The sequence below is a fragment of the Lissotriton helveticus genome, chromosome 7 (assembly GCF_964261635.1).
Source record: "Lissotriton helveticus chromosome 7, aLisHel1.1, whole genome shotgun sequence".
NCBI lineage: Eukaryota > Metazoa > Chordata > Amphibia > Caudata > Salamandridae > Lissotriton > Lissotriton helveticus.
The window spans coordinates 5459465-5481937 of NC_136068.1; the positions used below are offsets into that span (position 1 = coordinate 5459465).

Here is a 22473-nt window from a genome sequence, read left to right on the forward strand (position 1 = left end):
ACAGGGACCTCTTCCTTTCACTCCGAAGGGTCTCTTCCACTCTTGCAAACTCGGCGAGAGTGGCCCCGGTAGGGCCTCAAAATGGCGTCTGGGTCCGCTGGAAGGTGGGCCCCGGCCCCTAGAGTAACTTTGACCAGCAATATAACTCGAACATTTGCCCTCTGGAGTCTGAGCCCCCATCTCCGACAGCATCTCCGCAGCCTTGAAGATCATACAAAGGTCCCCGGCGGAACCTTCAGCCTTTGCAGGTTTCCGGTAAGGGACGGCTGCCTTGATCGCCAACGAAACAAACATGACATTGCCACACCTTCTGTTAGCGTGAATTCTAGAACTGCCGAAAAGGACTCTGGTCCAAACTGCCAGTAATGGAAACATTTCCCCTGATGCTGCTTCCGGACTGAGCCGGCCCCGCCCAAAATGGCGCCGGTATCAATCGGAACTTACGAACACCTCGTGGTGTTCCTTCGCACTAATACAAACTTGATGTTCTGAGATTTTTTTGTGATCCTTTGTACACTTGGCTAGAAAAGACAAAGAGAACTCACTCGACGAATAGTGTGAAAAGATCCCCGTTACAAATGTTGATTACGAATGTACAATGTATTATATTTTTATAACTGATGTAAACCCCATTTACGATGCACACGTACGGTATGCATATAGGAAATCTGATTACAACTGTTATGATTATGCTTCTAAATTATGAAAATATATGCCCCCGAACCCCCAGTCAATTAATAGACGTTTTAGTCTCTTACAAATGAATGAGTAAAACTTTCCGATGTTTTTATTGCTGCAAACGACACCCCCCACTGTATGCACTTTAGCCATTGCCACGACCGACCAAATACGACCGCACCCTCATAATCCATATGCTGAAATGATTTTGCAAAATAAAGTCTTTGAAACTATGGACGGGTATTGCATGCTTTATTTTAAAAATGTGGGATCGGTGGGAAAGTTCTTTTTCTGTGCACCCTACTCTGCTCTCTCTTTAAGGTTAAAAGAAGATGGTTGCCCAGCCCTGGAGGACGGATCGGATCGACAACACGACACTCCGCCTTCAAAGTACGCGACTGACTCATGAACTCTCGCGTAGAGGAAGACCTTGACTTCCAAGGATGGGTAAAACGAATGGTGTAAATGAGGGAATGTAAAAGGAGGGTGAAATGAAATAATGTAAATATTATAAAGTACAACGTTCCAAAGTAGCAGGGACCCAAGAACCGAAGAACTTTAGAACGCCACGGCGTTGAAAGAGGTTTAAGGATCCCGATAGTGAGATATATCCTTTGACTAGATACCTCGCACTAGGCACCTCTGGTTTCCTCTTTATGTTTCCCCGCACACGCCCTACATGAACACACTACCCCCCCTCGACTCCGGAAACCATATCCCCGGGGACCCTGCCCCAAGGAGGAAAGACGAGTAAGAGGCAAGTAAAGGACTTATGAATCCATGTATTTGAATGCGCGCGAATGCTGTCTCCCCCACCCCCCCCCTTTTTTTCCTCCTTCTGCAGGTTACATCAGAGATTACAGCTGAGGTGTGACGAAGATCTGAAGCCCTGCCACGTCTAATACACGAAGCGGACTAGCGCCGCAAGGTGGTGTCTAAGCACGCCTGCAGACTACTCACGTATCGAACAGACCCGGAAAATTAGCACAACTTGATAGAAAGTGATCACCCTTAAACCAGACCGGATGAATGAACCCATGTCACGTATGATGTGAAACTATGAGGGAATGTGTGTGTGTGACTGAGGCGTTGACCCAACTGGTCAAAGGACCGAGAATGCGAGAAAGTGCGACAGAATGGTACCTCCTTTTTCCTTCTTTCCTTTTCTCAAAGCACGTCCCCTCTACCCTGTCTAATGCTCAAACTGCATGATTACAAGATTCTAACGCGGACTCGTGAATACCCTTTACTGTGTAATGCACTAAATAGCCTTTCTTGAATACACTGCCACCCTCTCTGTTGCACGTGTACTATTTAGCCTGCCGTTGCACTCTCTCTCTCTCTCTCTCTCTCTCTCTCTCTCTCTCTCTCTCTCTCTCTCTCTCTCTATTTTTGCACTACCACTCTTCCGAGTGGTTAGCCCCGAAATTGGCAGATTGCCACCCCTAGCACCCCACCTAATTGGCTTCAAATACCGTCAGTATTTGCACAAAAACTTGTCTTTAATACAATCACCCTGAAGCCGCGTCATTACCTCTCCTTTTCCGCTAGAAGTCAATGAACCCAGGTGGGGCCGTAAGGGAAAGGACAGGTAAGACGGCAGAGGTTCCCTAATCTGACCCGAAATAAGGGAACTACATGTCGACGGCTCCTATAGTATAAAACAAGGACCTCAGAATACGCGACCCTCCCCTCCCTGAATTGTCGCAATACCCAAACCAGAAAAACGATCACCCCCGTTACCTCCCCTGTCTATGTCCCTGGTTGTTTCCCATAAAACCCCTGTCCTTCCTAGTTAAGTAACCGGGCTGTAAAAGGTTACGTAGGACCCAGAATGATGTTTTACAAGGTTAACAGACTAGACCAAGGTAAAGAAATCATCAAAATGAACCCCGCAGTAGTTGAAAAGCAGGATGCACCGATAGAAAGGAAATGTTTAGCCATGTTCGTCTCTCAGCAAAATACCTGTGTAGTACCATGTTGACGACTCACTGTACCCTTTTGTAAATGTGAAACTCTAGAGAACGGCATATCTTCGCCAGATTTGTCTCACAAGGGTGGGTTACCATCAGATGAACTGCCATGCCTGTAATAAATAATTATGAAGGAAAGTCATAGTAAATCCAACAGGACCCGTCGCCAGTCATTCATATGCCAGTTGTGACCACTAAAATAACGGGCATTTTTTCATTCTTTGCCTGGAGCTGGGAGAGAAATAGACTTTTTGATTATCTTCATCTGCAAATTTTCTAAAGACTGTCTTTTCAAACTTGTTTAAGGGTACCGCTGTTGGAGGAGAAAAGGACCGGATGTGGGAGCACGAGGCCTGACTGCAGACTATGGAACACCTGCGACATTAGCCGAGGCGAGACCACGACAGAAAAGAGCGGCAGGACGAGGCACTGTTTTTGACAACATGAGAAGAAAGGGTCGACCTGATGCCCCTGCTCGATGTCCAGTACTTGTCGACAAGTCCCCGCTCTCTGAATTCGGTCACATGCTCGCCTATTTGAAGTCTCTCGTTCTCCTAGTTTGTTTCTAATTTGGCCTTGCTCCATCCCCCTTTTCCTCTGACCTACCCTATGGACTGTTTTGTACTCTCTTCTTCCATCTGAACTTTCTGACAATCACCTCAAAGGACACAGGGCGAAAAGGACCTTTTCGGCCGGAGACGCGAGGAAAGGGTCGTGCCCTGCAACGCAGAACTTAGAACAGAGCTGGACTTGTAGCTCCACCGCCGGTGCTCAACAGCGCCAACGAAAGACCACAAAGAACAATGAGAACTCGTAAACTTCGAACATTTGACATCCTCAACCACCGTTTTGCTACGCCTCATTTCTCTCCCAGCCGCCATTGTATTGATCCTGCTCCAATCCGAATCTGAAATATGTAATAACCTGCCAGTTCACGTTATGATATGTACTTGCTGCTCTCGCTGCAGAACCGTTTTTTGTATTTCATTCCTATGACTTTCCTGCTGAACAAATGTATCAAAGTTTATCGAATAGGTGCACCTCCTGAAAACTAGAAATGTTAAAATGTATTATTTACAACTCTTTTCATCTAGGGTTCCCACCGTTTTCTTTCTCATGCTCACCACAGTAGAACCGAATAGAAAATGAACCAGCAAGATGTCTTGAATATGTTAAAGGGAGGACTGTGGAAAATTAGTACATTTTGGTGAACATTATCTGCGCCATCTTGCCTCTTCCCCTGATGCCACACTTTTGTCGTGCGCGCCCGCCATTTTAAGATGCCCCGATCAGAACAAACCCTTTTGCATGCCGCTGGCCCCTGACATAGCCCTTTGCCTTCACTAAGCCTGCACGCTGACCACCCCCTGCTTGCACCTGCCTTGAGTCATAAACCCCTCTTCGGCGCTGCTCTGCCCCAGGCCCTCATCCTGTTCCCAGCGCGACACCTCCCTGCTTTCCTTTCATGATCTCCGGCCCTTAGATGCAAAACCCTTTTTTCCCCGTGTGCCCGTTTTGTCCTCCCCGTTCCCAAGCCGACACCCAGCTCTGCCGATACCATCCTTGCCCCTCCCCGTACAATAGAAAGCTTCCCCCATCAAAGAATCCCTGGGTTGATCAAAGCCCCCACCCCATGAGATCCGATCAAACTCCCCACATTCCGTGAATCGGCGGATTATCCAGCTGCGCGATGCTCATCACCTGTTGTGACTAGGGTGGGGACTCCAACTGTAAATGTGTGTGGGAACGGGCCCAAAGGGGAGTTCCGAGAATGTCTTTTCCGTACATCAAAGCTTTAACATGTATGTGTAATCTACAATAAAGTCATAAATGTGGGTATAAGAGGCCAGGCCTCAGAAATACAGTTAGAGCACCTCAGAACGATACCTTCTGTCCGTTTCGTTGTGTTCTCCTCCGGAGAGAATAAAAAAACCTTGTTTCCTGCTTTCCAGTCTCCAGCGCCTGCCTCTTCATTGATTTAAATAACTAGGGGGTCACAGAGGCAATACCGCCGGGCAAATATCGATTGTCCCCGACCCGAATGAACTTTTTACAGAGGGGCAGCATGGGGGGGGCTCAACCTTGTGTCCATCCATTAAAGGTACTGATGAGAGGCAGCATGGGGGGGGGCTCAACCTTGTGTCCATCCATTAAAGGTACTGATGAGGGGCAGCATGGGGGGGCTCAACCTTGTGTCCATCCATTAAAGGTACTGATGAGAGGCAGCATGGGGGGGGCTCAACCTTGTGTCCATCCATTAAAGGTACTGATGAGGGGCAGCATGGGGGGCTCAACCTTGTGTCCATCCATTAAAGGTACTGATGAGAGGCAGCGTGGGGGGGCTCAACCGTGTGTCCATCCATTAAAGGTACTGATGAGGGGCAGCATGGGGGGGGGTCAACCTTGTGTCCATCCATTAAAGGTACTGATGAGAGGGAGCATGGGGGGGGGGCTCAACCTTGTGTCCATCCATTAAAGGTACTGATGAGAGGGAGCATGGGGGGGGGCTCAACCTTGTGTCCATCCTTGAAAGGTACTGATGAGGGGCAGCGTGGGGGGGCTCAACCTTGTGTCCATCCATTAAAGGTACTGATGAGGGGAGCATGGGGGGGCTCAACCTTGTGTCCATCCATTAAAGGTACTGATGAGAGGCAGCATGGGGGGGGGCTCAACCTTGTGTCCATCCTTGAAAGGTACTGATGAGGGGCAGCATGGGGGGGCTCAACCTTGTGTCCCTCCATTAAAGGTACTGATGAGGGGCAGCATGGGGGGGCTCAACCTTGTGTCCATCCATTAAAGGTACTGATGAGGGGCAGAATGGGGGGGCTCAACCTTGTGTCCATCCATTAAAGGTACTGATGAGGGGCAGCATGGGGGGGGGGTCAACCTTGTGTCCATCCATTAAAGGTACTGATGAGGGGCAGCATGGGGGGGGGCTCAACCTTGTGTCCATCCTTGAAAGGTACTGATGAGGGGCAGCGTGGGGGGGGGCTCAACCTTCTGTCCATCCATTAAAGGTACTGATGAGGGGCAGCATGGGGGGGCTCAACCTTGTGTCCATCCATTAAAGGTACTGATGAGGGTCAGCATGGGGGGGCTCAACCTTGTGTCCATCCATTAAAGGTACTGATGAGAGGCAGCATGGGGGGGGCTCAACCTTGTGTCCATCCATTAAAGGTACTGATGAGAGGCAGCATGGGGGGGGGGGGGGCTCAACCTTGTGTCCATCCATTAAAGGTACTGATGAGGGGCAGCATGGGGGGGCTCAACCTTGTGTCCATCCATTAAAGGTACTGATGAGAGGCAGCATGGGGGGGGGCTCAACCTTGTGTCCATCCATTAAAGGTACTGATGAGAGGCAGCATGGGGGGGCTCAACCTTGTGTCCATCCATTAAAGGTACTGATGAGAGGAGCATGGGGGGGCTCAACCTTGTGTCCATCCATTAAAGGTACTGATGAGAGGCAGCATGGGGGGCTCAACCTTGTGTCCATCCATTAAAGGTACTGATGAGGGCAGCATGGGGGGGGCTCAACCTTGTGTCCATCCAGGAAAGGTACTGATGAGGGGCAGCATGGGGGGGCTCAACCTTGTGTCCATCCAGGAAAGGTACTGATGAGAGGCAGCATGGGGGGGGGGCTCAACCTTGTGTCCATCCATTAAAGGTACTGATGAGGGGAGCATGGGGGGGGCTCAACCTTGTGTCCATCCATTAAAGGTACTGATGAGGGGCAGCATGGGGGGGCTCAACCTTGTGTCCCTCCATTAAAGGTACTGATGAGAGGCAGCATGGGGGGGGCTCAACCTTGTGTCCATCCATTAAAGGTACTGATGAGAGGGAGCATGGGGGGGGGCTCAACCTTGTGTCCATCCATTAAAGGTACTGATGAGAGGCAGCATGGGGGGGCTCAACCTTGTGTCCATCCATTAAAGGTACTGATGAGAGGCAGCATGGGGGGGCTCAACCTTGTGTCCATCCATTAAAGGTACTGATGGGGGCAGCATGGGGGGGGCTCAACCTTGTGTCCATCCATTAAAGGTACTGATGAGAGGCAGCATGGGGGGGGGGCTCAACCTTGTGTCCATCCATTAAAGGTACTGATGAGAGGCAGCATGGGGGGGGGGCTCAACCTTGTGTCCATCCAGGAAAGGTACTGATGAGAGGCAGCATGGGGGGGCTCAACCTTGTGTCCATCCAGGAAAGGTACTGATGAGAGGCAGCATGGGGGGGGGGCTCAACCTTGTGTCCATCCATTAAAGGTACTGATGAGGGGGAGCATGGGGGGGGCTCAACCTTGTGTCCATCCATTAAAGGTCCTGATGAGAGGCAGCATGGGGGGGGCTCAACCTTGTGTCCATCCATTAAAGGTACTGATGAGGGGGAGCATGGGGGGGCTCAACCTTGTGTCCATCCAGGAAAGGTACTGATGAGGGGAGCATGGGGGGGGGGCTCAACCTTGTGTCCCTCCATTAAAGGTACTGATGAGGGGAGCATGGGGGGGGCTCAACCTTGTGTCCCTCCATTAAAGGTACTGATGAGAGGCAGCATGGGGGGGGGCTCAACCTTGTGTCCATCCATTAAAGGTACTGATGAGAGGCAGCATGGGGGGGGGCTCAACCTTGTGTCCATCCATTAAAGGTACTGATGAGAGGCAGCATGGGGGGGGGCTCAACCTTGTGTCCCTCCATTAAAGGTACTGATGAGAGGCAGCATGGGGGGGGGGGGCTCAACCTTGTGTCCATCCTTGAAAGGTACTGATGAGAGGCAGCATGGGGGGGGGGGGGCTCAACCTTGTGTCCATCCATTAAAGGTACTGATGAGGCGCAGCATGGGGGGGCTCAACCTTGTGTCCATCGTTGAAAGGTACTGATGAGAGGCAGCATGGGGGGGGGCTCAACCTTGTGTCCATCCATTAAAGGTACTGATGAGGGGAGTATGGGGGGGGGCTCAACCTTGTGTCCATCCATTAAAGGTACTGATGAGGGGGAGCATGGGGGGGGCTCAACCTTGTGTCCATCCATTAAAGCTACTGATGAGAGGCAGCATGGGGGGGGGGCTCAACCTTGTGTCCATCCATTAAAGGTACTGATGAGGGGCAGCATGGGGGGGGCTCAATCTTGTGTCCATCCATTAAAGGTACTGATGAGGGGAGCATGGGGGGGGGCTCAACCGTGTGTCCATCCATTAAAGGTACTGATGAGAGGCAGCATGGGGGGGGGGCTCAACCTTGTGTCCCTCCATTAAAGGTACTGATGAGAGGCAGCATGGGGGGGGGGGCTCAACCTTGTGTCCATCCATTAAAGGTACTGATGAGAGGCAGCATGGGGGGGGGCTCAACCTTGTGTCCCTCCATTAAAGGTACTGATGAGAGGCAGCATGGGGGGGCTCAACCTTGTGTCCATCCTTGAAAGGTACTGATGAGGGGCAGCATGGATGGCTCAACCTTGTGTCCATCCATTAAAGGTACTGATGAGGGGCAGCATGGGGGGGGGCTCAACCTTGTGTCCATCCATTAAAGGTACTGATGAGGGGCAGCATGGGGGGGCTCAACCTTGTGTCCATCCATTAAAGGTCCTGATGAGGGGGAGCATGGGGGGGCTCAACCTTGTGTCCCTCCATTAAAGGTACTGATGAGGGGCAGCATGGGGGGGCTCAACCTTGTGTCCATCCAGGAAAGGTACTGATGAGAGCCAGCATGGGGGGGGCTCAACCTTGTGTCCATCCATTAAAGGTACTGATGAGGGGCAGCATGGGGGGGCTCAACCTGTGTCCATCCATTAAAGGTACTGATGAGAGGCAGCATGGGGGGGGGGGCTCAACCTTGTGTCCCTCCATTAAAGGTACTGATGAGGGGCAGCATGGGGGGGGGGCTCAACCTTGTGTCCCTCCATTAAAGGTACTGATGAGAGGCAGCATGGGGGGGGGCTCAACCTTGTGTCCATCCATTAAAGGTACTGATGAGGGGCAGTATGGGGGGGCTCAACCTTGTGTCCATCCAGGAAAGGTACTGATGAGGGGCAGCATGGGGGGGCTCAACCTTGTGTCCCTCCATTAAAGGTACTGATGAGGGGCAGCATGGGGGGGCTCAACCTTGTGTCCATCCAGGAAAGGTACTGATGAGAGCCAGCATGGGGGGGGCTCAACCGTGTGTCCATCCATTAAAGGTACTGATGAGGGGCAGCATGGGGGGGGGGCTCAACCTTGTGTCCATCCATTAAAGGTACTGATGGGGGCAGCATGGGGGGGCTCAACCTTGTGTCCATCCATTAAAGGTACTGATGAGAGGCAGCATGGGGGGGCTCAACCTTGTGTCCATCCATTAAAGGTACTGATGAGAGGCAGCATGGGGGGGGCTCAACCTTGTGTCCATCCATTAAAGGTACTGATGAGGCGCAGCATGGGGGGGGCTCAACCTTGTGTCCATCCATTAAAGGTCCTGATGAGGCGCAGCATGGGGGGGGGCTCAACCTTGTGTCCATCCATTAAAGGTACTGATGAGGGGGAGCATGGGGGGGGGCTCAACCTTGTGTCCATCCATTAAAGGTACTGATGAGAGGCAGCATGGGGGGGGGCTCAACCTTGTGTCCATCCATTAAAGGTACTGATGAGGGGCAGCATGGGGGGGCTCAACCTTGTGTCCATCCATTAAAGGTACTGATGAGGGGCAGCATGGGGGGGGGCTCAACCTTGTGTCCATCCTTGAAAGGTACTGATGAGGGGCAGCGTGGGGGGGGGGCTCAACCTTGTGTCCATCCAGGAAAGGTCCTGATGAGGGGCAGCATGGGGGGGCTCAACCTTGTGTCCATCCTTGAAAGGTACTGATGAGGGGCAGCGTGGGGGGGGCTCAACCTTGTGTCCATCCATTAAAGGTACTGATGAGGGGCAGCATGGGGGGGGCTCAACCTTGTGTCCATCCATTAAAGGTACTGATGAGGGGCAGCATGGGGGGGCTCAACCTTGTGTCCATCCAGGAAAGGTACTGATGAGGGGGAGCATGGGGGGGGCTCAACCTTTTGTCCCTCCATTAAAGGTACTGATGGGGGGAGCATGGGTGGGGGCTCAACCTTGTGTCCATCCATTAAAGGAACTGATGGGGGGAGCATGGGGGGGGCTCAACCTTGTGTCCATCCATTAAAGGAACTGATGAGGGGCAGCGTGGGGGGGGCTCAACCTTGTGTCCATCCATTAAAGGTACTGATGAGGGGCAGCATGGGGGGGGGGCTCAACCTTGTGTCCATCCCTTAAAGGAACTGATGAGGGGGAGCATGGGGGGGGCTCAACCTTGTGTCCATCCATTAAAGGAACTGATGAGGGGGAGCATGGGGGGGGCTCAACCTTGTGTCCATCCATTAAAGGTACTGATGAGAGGCAGCATGGGGGGGCTCAACCTTGTGTCCATCCATTAAAGGAACTGATGAGGGGGAGCATGGGGGGGGCTCAACCTGTGTCCATCCAGGAAAGGTACTGATGAGAGGGAGCATGGGGGGGGGGCTCAACCTGTGTCCATCCATTAAAGGTACTGATGAGGGGCAGCATGGGGGGGCTCAACCTTGTGTCCATCCATTAAAGGTACTGATGAGGGGCAGCATGGGGGGGCTCAACCTTGTGTCCATCCATTAAAGGAACTGATGAGGGGGAGCATGGGGGGGGCTCAACCTGTGTCCATCCAGGAAAGGTACTGATGAGAGGCAGCATGGGGGGGGCTCAACCTTGTGTCCATCCATTAAAGGTACTGATGAGGGGCAGCATGGGGGGGCTCAACCTTGTGTCCATCCATTAAAGGTCCTGATGAGGGGCAGCATGGGGGGGCTCAACCTTGTGTCCATCCAGGAAAGGTACTGATGAGAGGCAGCATGGGGGGGGCTCAACCTTGTGTCCATCCATTAAAGGTACTGATGAGGGGCAGCATGGGGGGGCTCAACCTTGTGTCCATCCAGGAAAGGTACTGATGAGGGGCAGCATGGGGGGGGCTCAACCTTGTGTCCATCCTTGAAAGGTACTGATGAGAGGCAGCATGGGGGGGGGGGGCTCAACCTTGTGTCCATCCATTAAAGGTACTGATGAGGGGGAGCATGGGGGGGGCTCAACCTTGTGTCCATCCATTAAAGGTACTGATGAGAGGCAGCATGGGGGGGGGCTCAACCTTGTGTCCATCCATTAAAGGTACTGATGAGGGGCAGCATGGGGGGGCTCAACCTTGTGTCCATCCATTAAAGGTACTGATGAGGGGCAGCATGGGGGGGGGGCTCAACCTTGTGTCCATCCTTGAAAGGTACTGATGAGGGGCAGCGTGGGGGGGGGGCTCAACCTTGTGTCCATCCAGGAAAGGTCCTGATGAGGGGCAGCATGGGGGGGCTCAACCTTGTGTCCATCCTTGAAAGGTACTGATGAGGGGCAGCGTGGGGGGGGCTCAACCTTGTGTCCATCCATTAAAGGTACTGATGAGGGGCAGCATGGGGGGGGCTCAACCTTGTGTCCATCCATTAAAGGTACTGATGAGGGGCAGCATGGGGGGGCTCAACCTTGTGTCCATCCAGGAAAGGTACTGATGAGGGGGAGCATGGGGGGGGCTCAACCTTGTGTCCCTCCATTAAAGGTACTGATGGGGGGAGCATGGGTGGGGGCTCAACCTTGTGTCCATCCATTAAAGGAACTGATGGGGGGGGCTCAACCTTGTGTCCATCCATTAAAGGAACTGATGAGGGGCAGCGTGGGGGGGGCTCAACCTTGTGTCCATCCATTAAAGGTACTGATGAGGGGCAGCATGGGGGGGGGGCTCAACCTTGTGTCCATCCCTTAAAGGAACTGATGAGGGGGAGCATGGGGGGGGCTCAACCTTGTGTCCATCCATTAAAGGAACTGATGAGGGGGAGCATGGGGGGGGCTCAACCTTGTGTCCATCCATTAAAGGTACTGATGAGAGGCAGCATGGGGGGGCTCAACCTTGTGTCCATCCATTAAAGGAACTGATGAGGGGGAGCATGGGGGGGGCTCAACCTGTGTCCATCCAGGAAAGGTACTGATGAGAGGGAGCATGGGGGGGGGGCTCAACCTGTGTCCATCCATTAAAGGTACTGATGAGGGGCAGCATGGGGGGGCTCAACCTTGTGTCCATCCATTAAAGGTACTGATGAGGGGCAGCATTGGGGGGCTCAACCTTGTGTCCATCCATTAAAGGAACTGATGAGGGGGAGCATGGGGGGGGCTCAACCTGTGTCCATCCAGGAAAGGTACTGATGAGAGGCAGCATGGGGGGGGCTCAACCTTGTGTCCATCCATTAAAGGTACTGATGAGGGGCAGCATGGGGGGGCTCAACCTTGTGTCCATCCATTAAAGGTCCTGATGAGGGGCAGCATGGGGGGGCTCAACCTTGTGTCCATCCAGGAAAGGTACTGATGAGAGGCAGCATGGGGGGGGCTCAACCTTGTGTCCATCCATTAAAGGTACTGATGAGGGGCAGCATGGGGGGGCTCAACCTTGTGTCCATCCAGGAAAGGTACTGATGAGGGGCAGCATGGGGGGGGCTCAACCTTGTGTCCATCCTTGAAAGGTACTGATGAGAGGCAGCATGGGGGGGGGGGCTCAACCTTGTGTCCATCCATTAAAGGTACTGATGAGAGGCAGCATGGGGGGGCTCAACCTTGTGTCCATCCATTAAAGGTACTGATGAGAGGCAGCATGGGGGGGGGCTCAACCTTGTGTCCATCCATTAAAGGAACTGATGAGGGGCAGCGTGGGGGGGCTCAACCTTGTGTCCATCCATTAAAGGAACTGATGAGGGGGAGCATGGGGGGGGCTCAACCTTGTGTCCATCCATTAAAGGTACTGATGAGGGGCAGCATGGGGGGGCTCAACCTTGTGTCCATCCATTAAAGGAACTGATGAGGGGGAGCATGGGGGGGGGCTCAACCTGTGTCCATCCAGGAAAGGTACTGATGAGAGGCAGCATGGGGGGGGGGGCTCAACCTTGTGTCCATCCATTAAAGGTACTGATGAGAGGCAGCATGGGGGGGGGCTCAACCTTGTGTCCATCCATTAAAGGTACTGATGAGGGGCAGCATGGGGGGGCTCAACCTTGTGTCCATCCATTAAAGGAACTGATGAGGGGGAGCATGGGGGGGGCTCAACCTGTGTCCATCCAGGAAAGGTACTGATGAGAGGCAGCATGGGGGGGGGCTCAACCTTGTGTCCATCCATTAAAGGTACTGATGAGGGGGAGCATGGGGGGGCTCAACCTTGTGTCCATCCATTAAAGGTACTGATGAGAGGCAGCATGGGGGGGGGCTCAACCGTGTGTCTATCCATTAAAGGTACTGATGAGAGGCAGCATGGGGGGGGGGGCTCAACCTTGTGTCCATCCATTAAAGGTACTGATGAGGGGCAGCATGGGGGGGCTCAACCTTGTGTCCATCCAGGAAAGGTACTGATGAGAGGCAGCATGGGGGGGGGGGGGGCTCAACCTTGTGTCCATCCATTAAAGGTACTGATGAGGGGGAGCATGGGGGGGCTCAACCTTGTGTCCATCCATTAAAGGTACTGATGAGAGGCAGCATGGGGGGGGGGCTCAACCTTGTGTCCATCCATTAAAGGTACTGATGAGAGGCAGCATGGGGGGGGCTCAACCTTGTGTCCATCCAGGAAAGGTACTGTTGAGGGTCAGCATGGGGGGGGCTCAACCTTGTGTCCATCCATTAAAGGTACTGTTGAGGGTCAGCATGGGGGGGGCTCAACCTTGCGTCCATCCATTAAAGGTACTGATGAGGGGAGCATGGGGGGGGGGCTCAACCTTGTGTCCATCCATTAAAGGTACTGATGAGAGGCAGCATGGGGGGGGCTCAACCTTGTGTCCATCCATTAAAGGTACTGATGAGGGGAGCATGGGGGGGGGCTCAACCTTGTGTCCATCCATTAAAGGTACTGATGAGGCGCAGCATGGGGGGGCTCAACCTTGTGTCCCTCCATTAAAGGTACTGATGAGGGGGAGCATGGGGGGGCTCAACCTTGTGTCCATTCTTGAAAGGTACTGATGAGAGGCAGCATGGGGGGGGCTCAACCGTGTGTCCATCCATTAAAGGTACTGATGAGAGGCAGCATGGGGGGGCTCAACCTTGTGTCCATCCATTAAAGGTACTGATGAGGGGGAGCATGGGGGGGGCTCAACCTTGTGTCCATCCTTGAAAGGTACTGATGAGAGGCAGCATGGGGGGGGCTCAACCGTGTGTCCATCCATTAAAGGTAATGATGAGAGGCAGCATGGGGGGGCTCAACCTTGTGTCCATCCATTAAAGGTACTGATGAGAGCCAGCATGGATGGCTCAACCTTGTGTCCATACATTAAAGGTACTGATGAGGGGAGCATGGGGGGGGGCTCAACCTTGTGTCCATCCATTAAAGGTACTGATGAGGGGCAGCATGGGGGGGGGCTCAACCTTGTGTCCATCCATTAAAGGTACTGATGAGGGGCAGCATGGGGGGGGGGGCTCAACCTTGTGTCCATCCATTAAAGGTACTGATGAGGGGAGCATGGGGGGGGGCTCAACCTTGTGTCCATCCTTGAAAGGTACTGATGAGAGGCAGCATGGGGGGGGCTCAACCGTGTGTCCATCCATTAAAGGTACTGATGAGAGGCAGCATGGATGGCTCAACCTTGTGTCCATCCATTAAAGGTACTGATGAGGGGGAGCATGGGGGGGGCTCAACCTTGTGTCCATCCATTAAAGGTACTGATGAGAGGGAGCATGGGGGGGGGGCTCAACCTTGTGTCCATCCAGGAAAGGTACTGATGAGGGGGAGCATGGGGTGGCTCAACCTTGTGTCCATCCAGGAAAGGTACTGATGAGAGGCAGCATGGGGGGGCTCAACCTTGTGTCCATCCAGGAAAGGTACTGATGAGGGTCAGCATGGGGGGGCTCAACCTTGTGTCCATCCATTAAAGGTACTGATGAGGGTCAGCATGGGGGGGCTCAACCTTGTGTCCATCCATTAAAGGTACTGTTGGACTTGGCCCGCAGGGCTGGTTCACCCCTGAACTTTTTGCTGTTATGCGTGACCATGTGTCAGTGATTTTTGGGTCTCTGCGCACTTTTCCCTGGGTCCCAGAGTGAAAGTGCGTGCGTGTAGCATGGCTGGCCTGCCCTCCCATAGGAATGCATGGGGAATGTGTGTGTCCCTGGTAGTTCCTGATGCGTGGGAGTGCAGGCTCGAGTTTAGTATGTGTAAACTCGTGAGAGTGAATGCTGCGAGATGGTGTCTGCGGCATGTATGTGTCTAGAAGGGAAGTGCTACTTCTGGACATTGAGATATGTGTGCGTGTGCTGTGAGGGTGCTGGAGCGTGATTGGCTGGAGCTGGCTGGCATGCCAGGCTCCAGGAAGTCTGGATGGGTCTGCCCGGTGGTGAGTGGGAGATTAGCATGAGTGATGTGTGGGAGGAGTGTACCTGTGTCCTGGATGGGCTGGGTTTTCCCCACACAATGCTGGCTCCGCCCCCCTGTGGTGTGTCTAACGACCCTAGCCTCCCCAGTGAAAGAAATGGGTGGTTGGGCCATCAAGAGTGCTCCAGAGCCAGCTGAAACTGGTTTTCCCCCCACCCTGCACCTTGAAACAAAGGATTTTACAGTATAAAGAAGGGGCTGTGTCCCCTTGGAAAATGTTCTGCTTTTGGATCCTGCCAGAGGGGGCTGTTTCTGCTGCTGGGGCCAGGAGGACCGCCACTTGGGGTGTCTCCCTGCCTGGAGACCCAGTGTGCTGGCTCTGGCCCAGCCTTGCCCCCCTGCCTGCCTCCAGCCCTTGCTGGAGCCTTGTCCTGTCCTCCAGTGCTGGGGAGCACTGAGGACTCCTTGCCTGCAGCCTGAGAGCGCTGCTCTCTGCCCTTCAGCGCTGGAAGCGCTGAAATCGCCTGCCTAGCGCTTGAAAGCGCTTGATTTTGGCCATAGCGCTGTGAGCGCTGTATTTTGTCCTGGAGGCGCTTGGGAGCGCCTGCCCTTCGTTACTAGCGCTGCTAGCGCTTGGTGTGCACAGCCGGTGCCCACCCGGCATCTGACTGCCCCGTGTGGCGAGTTAGCGGCGCGGGTGCCACCCCGCTCATTGCCGCTTTGTTTGGCCCGTTTTTGTTGATCCACGAGGGAGCCCACTCCTCGGATCATGGGAGCCCGCCTGCCTGCCTAAAAGCGAGCCGCCGCGCTGCCCGCGGCGACCCGGAAGCACTGGGCCGGCTGACCAATTGCAGCGCTGCCCGAGACAGGCAACCCGGAAGTCCCGCCCCTCGCAGCAGAGAAGCTGCCGGCCGGGTCCCCGAGGCTCCCCGAGGCTCCCCGAGTGGAGAGGAGAGCCCCGGGACGAGAGAAGAGGAGCCCCGCCGCCCAGGAAGAGTCCTGGACCTTCGAGGCCCCGGAGGAGAAGTGTGGAGAGAGCCCCCGAGGAGCGGGAGCTCTCGTGCAGGAGCCGCCGCCCGGGAGTGAGGAGCCCAGCAGCCGGTGAGTGAAAGCCGGCCAGGGAGAGAGGCGCGAGGTCGCGCACCCTCTCCCCCCCCCCTGCCTCTACTCGAGCGGCCCCACGTGACAGCGGGCCGCTCCACCAGGGTGCACAGTTGTTTCCCGAGTCCCCCAGAGGTGGGGACTCACACAGAAGCGCCCCACGTGGTCGAGGGTCCCCCGTGAGGGGCCCCGACGCCCACATCATTGTTGAAGAGCCCAGAGAGGCTCCTGGGGGCCATTTGTTCTTTGAGCCAGAGAGGCTCTGAGGGTGCCATTCCCCCGTGAGGGTCCCCAACAGCCCAGTGAGGCTGCACCTTTTTGGTTTTGAGCCCTGAGAGGCTCGAGGTGGCAGATTGCTTTGTGAGCCCAGAGAGGCTCATTGCCCATTTGTTCTGAGAGTCCAGTGAGGCTCCGCAGTGCCACAGTGGTGGTTCTTGAGCCCAGAGAGGCTCCAACTTTGCCCGAACTTTCCCTGAACCAGTTGCCCAGCACTTTGTGGGCAACTGCTACGTTTAGGCCCTGACATTGGGACACAGGGACTGTCACAGGTGGTGACTGATCTAAGTTTTGCGCAATGTTATTGCTACACCTCTGAATGTTAATGCATCATGTGTTATGTTTTTACACCCCTACAGGAATTAAGATGTGTAGGTGGTTGTTTTTCTCCCTAGTACAGGTGGTGCTAGTGAGGTCCTGTTACCAGTGATTACTGGTTGAGTGCTCTATGTTTATATTGTGTGCTACACTGATTTTACTTTCTAAAGTGCTATTTCTGAAAGTATTATTTCAAAAAGTGCTGATACCCCTGACAGTGGTCCAAGTGGCCCTGTCCTGTGCAATATCCCTTGTAAATTCCACCCGTGCCTGTTGGCACAGTGTAACAAGATGTGTGTTTTATCTGATGTATATTTATTATAATACAAAGGCTATTTTTATATAACCTTGTGTGGAGTTTCCTTTGTGGTGGGCCTTTGGTTGTTGTTGCTGGGGTGCGTGCGCAAATACTTAACTTACATTGCCTCCAAGTTTAGCCTTGCTGCTCGCGCCACGTTACCTAGAGGGTGAGTAGGGGTTATCTTGGCGTGTAACTCCCTTGCCCTGACTTGGGTGTGGTGGTCTCTGACTGACTTTGGCGAAAGCCCTGGCCAGCCGGGGATCCCATTTCCAACAGGTACTGATGAGGGGCAGCATGGGGGGGGTCAACCTTGTGTCCATCCAGGAAAGGTACTGATGAGAGGCAGCATGGGGGGGGCTCAACCTTGTGTCCATCCAGGAAAGGTACTGATGAGGGGCAGCATGGGGGGGGCTCAACCTTGTGTCCATCCAGGAAAGGTACTGATGAGGGGCAGCATGGGGGGGCTCAACCTTGTGTCCATCCAGGAAAGGTACTGATGAGGGGCAGCATGGGGGGGCTCAACCTTGTGTCCATCCAGGAAAGGTACTGATGAGGGGGAGCATGGGGGGGCTCAACCTTGTGTCCATCCAGGAAAGGTACTGATGAGAGGCAGCATGGGGGGGCTCAACCTTGTGCCCATCCAGGAAAGGTACTGATGGGGGCAGCATGGGGGGGCTCAACCTTGTGTCCATCCAGGAAAGGTACTGATGAGGGCAGCATGGGGGGGCTCAATCCTTCATCTTCTTTTGCCCGATTCCATTGGAAGAAGACGAGTATATGGTTTCTTCTACATGGCCAGTAATCAATGCTGTGCCTTAGTTCCTTTCTTTTCTCAGGACCAGTGCAGCTTGTTCCGAACCCTCCACTGCTTTTGTATCCCTCCTCTTCTCCTTTTGTGGCTCCTGCTCTTTAATTTTGTTTCCTCTTTTCTCCACTTTTTAACTCACTTCTGCCTTTTCCTTCCTTGTACCTCGTTTTCTATTCTCCACTCTGTCCCAGTATTTATCTTTGCTCCTTCTTTTTTCTATCTCTTTATTCTTTCTCTTGTTTCTTAACTCCAGGTCTCTTGCCTTCAGCCTTGCTTCTTTATCCTCTTCTGTTGACACTTTGGCTTGAGTCTAACTCCCTCAATGCTCTCTTCTCAGTGTCGTGGCAGCGAGCACCAGTAGTCCGGGTGGCTCCCACTGTCTTTGGCTCTCTGATGGACGAGGTCAGCTTGAGATGCGCGCTTGTTCCCGCCTCCTCTGACGTGGCCAAGGTCAGCTGGTCAGTGGTGACCAATGGGGATCGGGTGCAAGTGGCTGTGTTTGAGCGAGATGGGCGACCATCCTACCCTCTGGAGCGACGCCCTGGCCGCCTCGAATTTAGGTCTTCTCTCCCTACTGAAGACGCAGCGCTCATCATCCGGTCATTGACGGTCAAGGATGGAGGAACCTACTACTGCACCTTCGACTTACCTCAACGAAGGGCAGAGGAGCCAACGACACTGATCATCACAGGTGAGGATCGCAAATGACTACTAGGGACTGACCACCGGCGTCATGGGCGCCGGACCTGAAGCGACAACCACAGGCCACGGTCTGACTGAGGGTTGTGGGGGATACCATCAAAGCTCTGATGACTAAGCGATGCCCCTTGCTTCACCTGGTGATTAGTGTCACCTTCACTCCAAATCCTGGCAGCTTTCCCCCGACTTTAGGAAGCTCACTCTGGCCTCCATAGTCAATCTTTCTATGGATTAAAGCCTTCCTCGTCTTGGGAGCGTCCTTCAGAGCTCACGAGTTTCACTTTCTTTTTGCTCCTTCCACTTATGTTGGTAGAGTCCACTCACTCCTTCTCTTAGGAGAGTCCACATACTCCCCCTCTTTGGTAGACGTCCCCAACACTCCTTCGTAATAGGTGCCTCCTTCACTCATTCTCTCAGACCACTCTCCCTGTGGGTGCCAGGGCTCACTTTCCCCATGGGCACCAAGGCTCACTCTCACTGCGGGTGTCAGGGCTGACTCTCACTGCGGGTGCCCCAGCTCACTCTCCCAGTGGGCACCAGGGCTCACTCTCCCTGTGCGTGCCAGGGCTCACTCTTGCAGTGGGAGCCAGGCCTTACTCTCCCAGGTGGTGCCAGGGCTCATTTTAACTGTCGTACCAGGATTCACTCTTCCAGTGGGTGCCAGGCCTTACTCTCCCTGTGGCACCAGGGCTCACTCTCCCAGTTGGTGCCAGAACTCACTCTTACTCTCCCTGTGGGTGCCAGGGCTCCCTCCCCCAGTGGGTGCCAGGGCTCACTCTCCCTGTGGGTGCCAGGGCTCACTCTCCCTGTGGCACCAGGGCTCACTCTCCCAGTTGGTGCCAGAACTCACTCTTACTCTCCCTGTGGGTGCCAGGGCTCCCTCCCCCAGTGGGTGCCAGGGCTCACTCTCCCTGTGGGTGCCAGGGCTCACTCTCCCTGTGGGTGCCAGGGCTCACTCTCCCTGTGGATGCCAGGGCTCACTTTCACAGCGGGGTGCCTGGGCTTACTCTTCCAGTGGGTGCCAGGGCTCACTCTCACAGTGGGTGCCTGGGCTCACTCTTCCAGTGGGTGCCAGGGCTCACTCTCCCAATGGGTGCCAGTAATCCCTCTCCCAGTGGGTGCCAGGGCTCCATCTCCCAGTGGGTGCCAGGGCTCACTCTTCCAGTGGGTGCCAGGTTCATTCTCCCTGTGGGTGCCAGGGTTCTATCTCCCATTGGGTGCCAGGGCTCACTCTCCCTGTGGGTGCCAGGGCTCACTCTCCCTGTGGGTGCCAGGGCTCACTCTGCCAGTGGGTGCCAGGGCTTACTCTCCCAGTGGGTGACAGGGCTCACTCTCATTCTCCCTATGGGTGCCAGGGCTCACTCTGCCAGTGGGTGCCAGGGCTCACTCTCCTTGTGGGTGCCAGGGCTCACTCTCAGAGTGGGTGTCAGGGCTCACTCTCCCAGTGGGTGCCAGGGCTCACTCTCATTCTCCCTGTGGGTGCCAGGGGTCCCTCTCCCTCTGGGTGCCAGGGCTCACTCTCATTCTCCCTGTGGGTGCCAGGGCTCACTCTCCCTGTGGGTGCCAGGGGTCCCTCTCCCTGTGGGTGCCAGGGCTCACTCTCCCTGTGGGTGCCAGCGCTCACTCTCCCTGTGGGTGCCAGGGCTCACTCTCATTCTCCCTGTGGGTGCCAGGGCTCACTCTCCCTGTGGGTGCCAGGGGTCCCTCTCCCTGTGGGTGCCAGGGCTCACTCTCCCTTTGGGTGCCAGGGCTCACTCTCACAGTGGGTGTCAGGGCTCACTCTCCCAGTGGGTGCCAGGGCTCACTCTCATTCTCCCTGTGGGTGCCAGGGGTCCCTCTCCCTGTGGGTGCCAGGGCTCACTCTCATTCTCCCTGTGGGTGCCAGGGCTCACTCTCCCTGTGGGTGCCAGGGGTCCCTCTCCCTGTGGGTGCCAGGGCTCAATCTCCCTGTGGGTGCCAGGGCTCATTCTCCCTGTGGGTGCCAGGGCTCACTCTCCCTGTGGCACCAGGGCTCACTCTCCCAGTTGGTGCCAGAACTCACTCTTACTCTCCCTGTGGGTGCCAGGGCTCCCTCCCCCAGTGGGTGCCAGGGCTCACTCTCCCTGTGGGTGCCAGGGCTCACTCTCCCTGTGGATGCCAGGGCTCACTTTCACAGCGGGGTGCCTGGGCTTACTCTTCCAGTGGGTGCCAGGGCTCACTCTCACAGTGGGTGCCTGGGCTCACTCTTCCAGTGGGTGCCAGGGCTCACTCTCCCAATGGGTGCCAGTAATCCCTCTCCCAGTGGGTGCCAAGGCTCCATCTCCCAGTGGGTGCCAGGGCTCACTCTTCCAGTGGGTGCCAGGTTCATTCTCCCTGTGGGTGCCAGGGCTCACTCTCCCTGTGGGTGCCAGGGCTCACTCTCCCTGTGGGTGCCAGGGCTCACTCTGCCAGTGGGTGCCAGGGCTTACTCTCCCAGTGGGTGACAGGGCTCACTCTCATTCTCCCTATGGGTGCCAGGGCTCACTCTGCCAGTGGGTGCCAGGGCTCACTCTCCCTGTGGGTGCCAGGGCTCACTCTCAGAGTGGGTGTCAGGGCTCACTCTCCCAGTGGGTGCCAGGGCTCACTCTCATTCTCCCTGTGGGTGCCAGGGGTCCCTCTCCCTCTGGGTGCCAGGGCTCACTCTCATTCTCCCTGTGGGTGCCAGGGCTCACTCTCCCTGTGGGTGCCAGGGGTCCCTCTCCCTGTGGGTGCCAGGGCTCACTCTCCCTGTGGGTGCCAGCGCTCACTCTCCCTGTGGGTGCCAGGGCTCACTCTCATTCTCCCTGTGGGTGCCAGGGCTCACTCTCCCTGTGGGTGCCAGGGGTCCCTCTCCCTGTGGGTGCCAGGGCTCACTCTCCCTTTGGGTGCCAGGGCTCACTCTCACAGTGGGTGTCAGGGCTCACTCTCCCAGTGGGTGCCAGGGCTCACTCTCATTCTCCCTGTGGGTGCCAGGGGTCCCTCTCCCTGTGGGTGCCAGGGCTCACTCTCATTCTCCCTGTGGGTGCCAGGGCTCACTCTCCCTGTGGGTGCCAGGGGTCCCTCTCCCTGTGGGTGCCAGGGCTCAATCTCCCTGTGGGTGCCAGGGCTCATTCTCCCAGTGGGTGCCAGGGCTCACTCTCCCTGTGGGTCCAGGGCTCACTCTCCCTTTGGGTGCCAGGGCTCACTCTCCCCCAGACAGCATGGCAGGCTGGCGTTGAGGGTGAGTTCACCAGGGGTCGAGGGAAGGCCTCTTCTAGAGTCCATCTTTTGTGGGTTCGGCTTGAGGTGCCCTTGAAAGACTTGTGCCAGCTTCCTTCCAACTGAACCTCTTCTTTCTTCTTCTCTTCTATCCTCAGCCACACCCAACAACAGTGCCCACGCAGTGCCAGCTGCGGGGGGCACCCCTGGCTTGGCGGTGGTCGCCATCTGCACCTCGGCCAGGGGGCTTCCCCCAGCGAAGATCACCTGGAGGTCGGAGCTCCTCTTTGATGTGAACACCACCGAGACGGTGAACACGGATGGGACCGTCAGTGTGCAAAGCCACCTCCTCGTGAGTCCCACTGTCCAGGTGCACAACCAGAGGGTCACGTGCGAGATCAGCAACAAGCCCGGGGCAGTGCAAGAGAGCATCGAGGTGTTCCTGTCTATCACCTGTGAGAAATGTAAGTGTGTGTGGTGCACTAGTGAACAAGCCATGGTGAGCGCACGTCCGGAGCCTAGTGAACAAACACAAGCCATGGTGAGCGCACGTCCTGCACCTAGTGAACAAACACAAGCCATGGTGAGCGCACGTCCTGCACCTAGTGAACAAACACAAGCCATGGTGAGCGCATGTCCTGAACCTAGTGAACGAAGACAAGCCATAGTGAGCACACGTCCTGCACCTAGTGAACAAACACAAGCCATGGTGAGCGGACATCCTGAGCCTAGTGAACAAGCCATGGTGAGC

General features: G+C 55.2%; 1 protein-coding gene across 1 annotated transcript in view; it reads left to right on the forward strand.

Moving 5' to 3' along the window:
• LOC144766558 (poliovirus receptor homolog) overlaps positions 1–22473 on the forward strand; it is a 151151-nt gene that overhangs the window by 63113 nt on the left and 65565 nt on the right. Inside the window, exons 2-3 of the mRNA XM_078650363.1 lie at positions 18166–18519; positions 21881–22186. Coding sequence (XP_078506489.1) covers positions 18166–18519; positions 21881–22186 — 660 coding nt within the window. The remainder of the gene's footprint in view (positions 1–18165; positions 18520–21880; positions 22187–22473) is intronic.